Here is a 2492-nt window from a genome sequence, read left to right on the forward strand (position 1 = left end):
TTTTCATCCTCCTTATATTTCATACTACTCCTAAGAGTAGATGTTCATCATCAATCGTACTTAATAAATTTTTACAATAATTATTTAAAAGATATTCACCCAGCCATGCATAAATATTTTTAATATGCATGCATGCCATTCAATACAAGCTCGTAACTAAACATGCCCTTCATCTAATCTACGCATGCCACATGAGCCCATATGGATCACAAGCTCTCTGCTTTTGAAAATTTTATATTCTAATAGGGTCTTTCTCCGGATATGTTACCCATAGGATCGTAATTACAGGTGATGAAGAATTTCCCATCACTGCAAGGGGAGCGCGCACAGCCAACCCGCTGCGTGTTCCTCCACACGATCTGCGTATAGTGCAAGCACTCCTTCCCCGCCTCGCACGTATTGGAATCATAGTCGTAGTAGTTCTTCTCGTCCACCCAGTACTTCATCGCCCCCGCGGCGTCGTTGAAGCCGTCGCCGACGCCCCAGTAAACGTTCTCGCCGTAGGGGCCGCCGGAGTGGATGATGGCGCAGTCCTTGGACCTCACCTTCGCATAGTTCCTGGCGTAGTCTTCTAGGGCAGCGTCCCACTGCAGGGGTCCGACGCCGACCTCCTCGCGCGCTGCGTTGTGGAGTTGAAGGAAGTCCTGCGGGCTGTTCTGGGCTGCTGCAACAATGGCGTCGGCCACACCCACCATGCACAGAAATATTATTTTAATCATTCTTCCCTTTTATTTTAGTTTTTTCCTTTGCCTTGTTTTGGTTTTTGGGTTTCTGAATTGGGTTTCTGAATTTTGATTGAAGCTTGAAATTTCTGCATGCATTTTTTTTTTGTGGTTGATGATGATCAAGTATATATATAGTGTTAGGATTTTGCCGTGTAAAGGTTTCAAGATGAATCTAGCTATTGGAGTTCCGTGAAAGTTGGGATGTTTGTTTTTAGGTCTGTGGTCTTGCAGAGCGGGGCTTGAGGTTTGACCTAATCCGAACGCTAATGTTTTATTATTATTATTATTATTATTATTATTATTATTTGTTAGTATACTTCCTAGTTACCCTTGTACCCTTGTAAATTTCCTAAGTTATCCCTATATACCCTACCTCCTTTAGCTATAAAGTCTTGTACAGTGTTAATAAGTTTCATGTAGAGTTTCTCTTTTACCATGATATCAGGGCCTAGGGTTCTTTAAATTTGTTTTTTTTTTTTCGCTGCCGCCGTCCGCTCCAGCTCTCCTTCTGGTTTCCGGTACCCCTCGTCAATCCTCTGGCTCCCTCTCGGTGTTCTCTTGGCTTCTCGGTGCTGTCTTTATCGTCGCCACTCTTTCATGCACGTCGTGGTTTGTTCATGGTCTCTTCGTTCACCGCTCGCCTCTGTTTCTCCTTCTCCGGCGTCGTCTCAACTCTCCACCGTCTTGCGTCTCCTTCTCCGGCGTTGTCTTTGCACTCGTCGTGGTCGTGGTCTGTTCGAGGTTTCTTGGTTCGTCGTCTCTGTTTCTCCGGCGTCGTCTTCGTTCGTTGTCTCTGCACTCGTCGTGGTCGTGGTCTCGCAGACTCTGCTGCTGCCACTCTCTGCTCTCAGTCGTCTTGGTCTCGTGTCCTTCTTGATTCTCCGGCATTCTTGATTCTCCGGCAATCTTGCTTCTCTCATCTATCGACATCGTCTCGTCGGCTTTGTCCCTCCGACAGCAACAGCACCGGTTCCACTGCGGCGTCTTCTGGTGGTCCCTCCGCACGGCCAGCTGTGCTCCACTGCAACTCTCCCAACACCAGAGTAGCACCCCTTCTCTCTTTACTGTGATTCCACTTTCCAATCATTTTTTTTTTAATTCCTACTCTCCAATAGAAGTACACTACAAAAAAGAAAGAAGAAGGAAGAAGCTGCTGAGTTCTTACTCTCTTTACTGTGATTGAAATTTTCCAATATTGTCCTTGCGCATTTTTTTTAATGGCATCTTTCACCGATGTTGCTCGTCTTATCAAGATTGTTTTGAATCGCTCCAACTATAATGTGTGGGTTCAACAAATGTCAGTTTTTTTTATTGGTCGGCGATTATGGCGTTTTGTCACTAGAATAAAATCGAAACCTACCAAAACTGCCACGCAATCCACAGAGGAATTTGATGAGGCTCTTGATGAATGGGAAAGTACTCACTGTCAGATCCTTTCCTAGTTTATTAATACATAAGTTCCTACTATTCAGAGTCTTCTTCCTAAGTTTCGTAATGCCAAACTTGCTTAGGATTTTTTGGCCAAACGATACAATTGTGGCAGTGATGCTGCTCTCGAGTTTTAGTTGGAAACTAGGCTTTCTCAGATGCATCAAGCACCTGGACAGCCTATTGCCGAGTTTCATGCTTAGGTTAGTGGCATTTGGGATTAGCTTTCTCATGCTGACCCTACTTTTTCTGATGAGCAGTCAATTAGGCTTTTTGCGGCATATCAGGATCGTCGTCAGTTCCTATAATTTATGATGCATATCCAGGATGAATTTGAGA

The 2492-nt window shown here is 44.7% G+C and overlaps 1 protein-coding gene across 1 annotated transcript; it reads right to left on the reverse strand.

The window, feature by feature from the left end:
- Positions 1-239: 239 nt before the first annotated feature.
- LOC131147627 (pathogenesis-related protein 1A-like) lies at positions 240-695 on the reverse strand. The gene has a single exon (XM_058097167.1). It carries the CDS (start codon positions 693-695, stop codon positions 240-242), a length of 456 nt encoding a protein of 151 aa, XP_057953150.1.
- Between the last annotated feature and the right edge of the window lie 1797 nt (positions 696-2492).

This window comes from Malania oleifera, chromosome 1, assembly GCF_029873635.1.
Source record: "Malania oleifera isolate guangnan ecotype guangnan chromosome 1, ASM2987363v1, whole genome shotgun sequence".
NCBI lineage: Eukaryota > Viridiplantae > Streptophyta > Magnoliopsida > Santalales > Ximeniaceae > Malania > Malania oleifera.

Coding starts and splice junctions, on each gene's coding strand:
- LOC131147627 (XM_058097167.1), bottom strand. CDS start 695: ATGGTGGGTGTGGCCGACGCCATTGTTGCAGCAGCCCAGAACAGCCCG.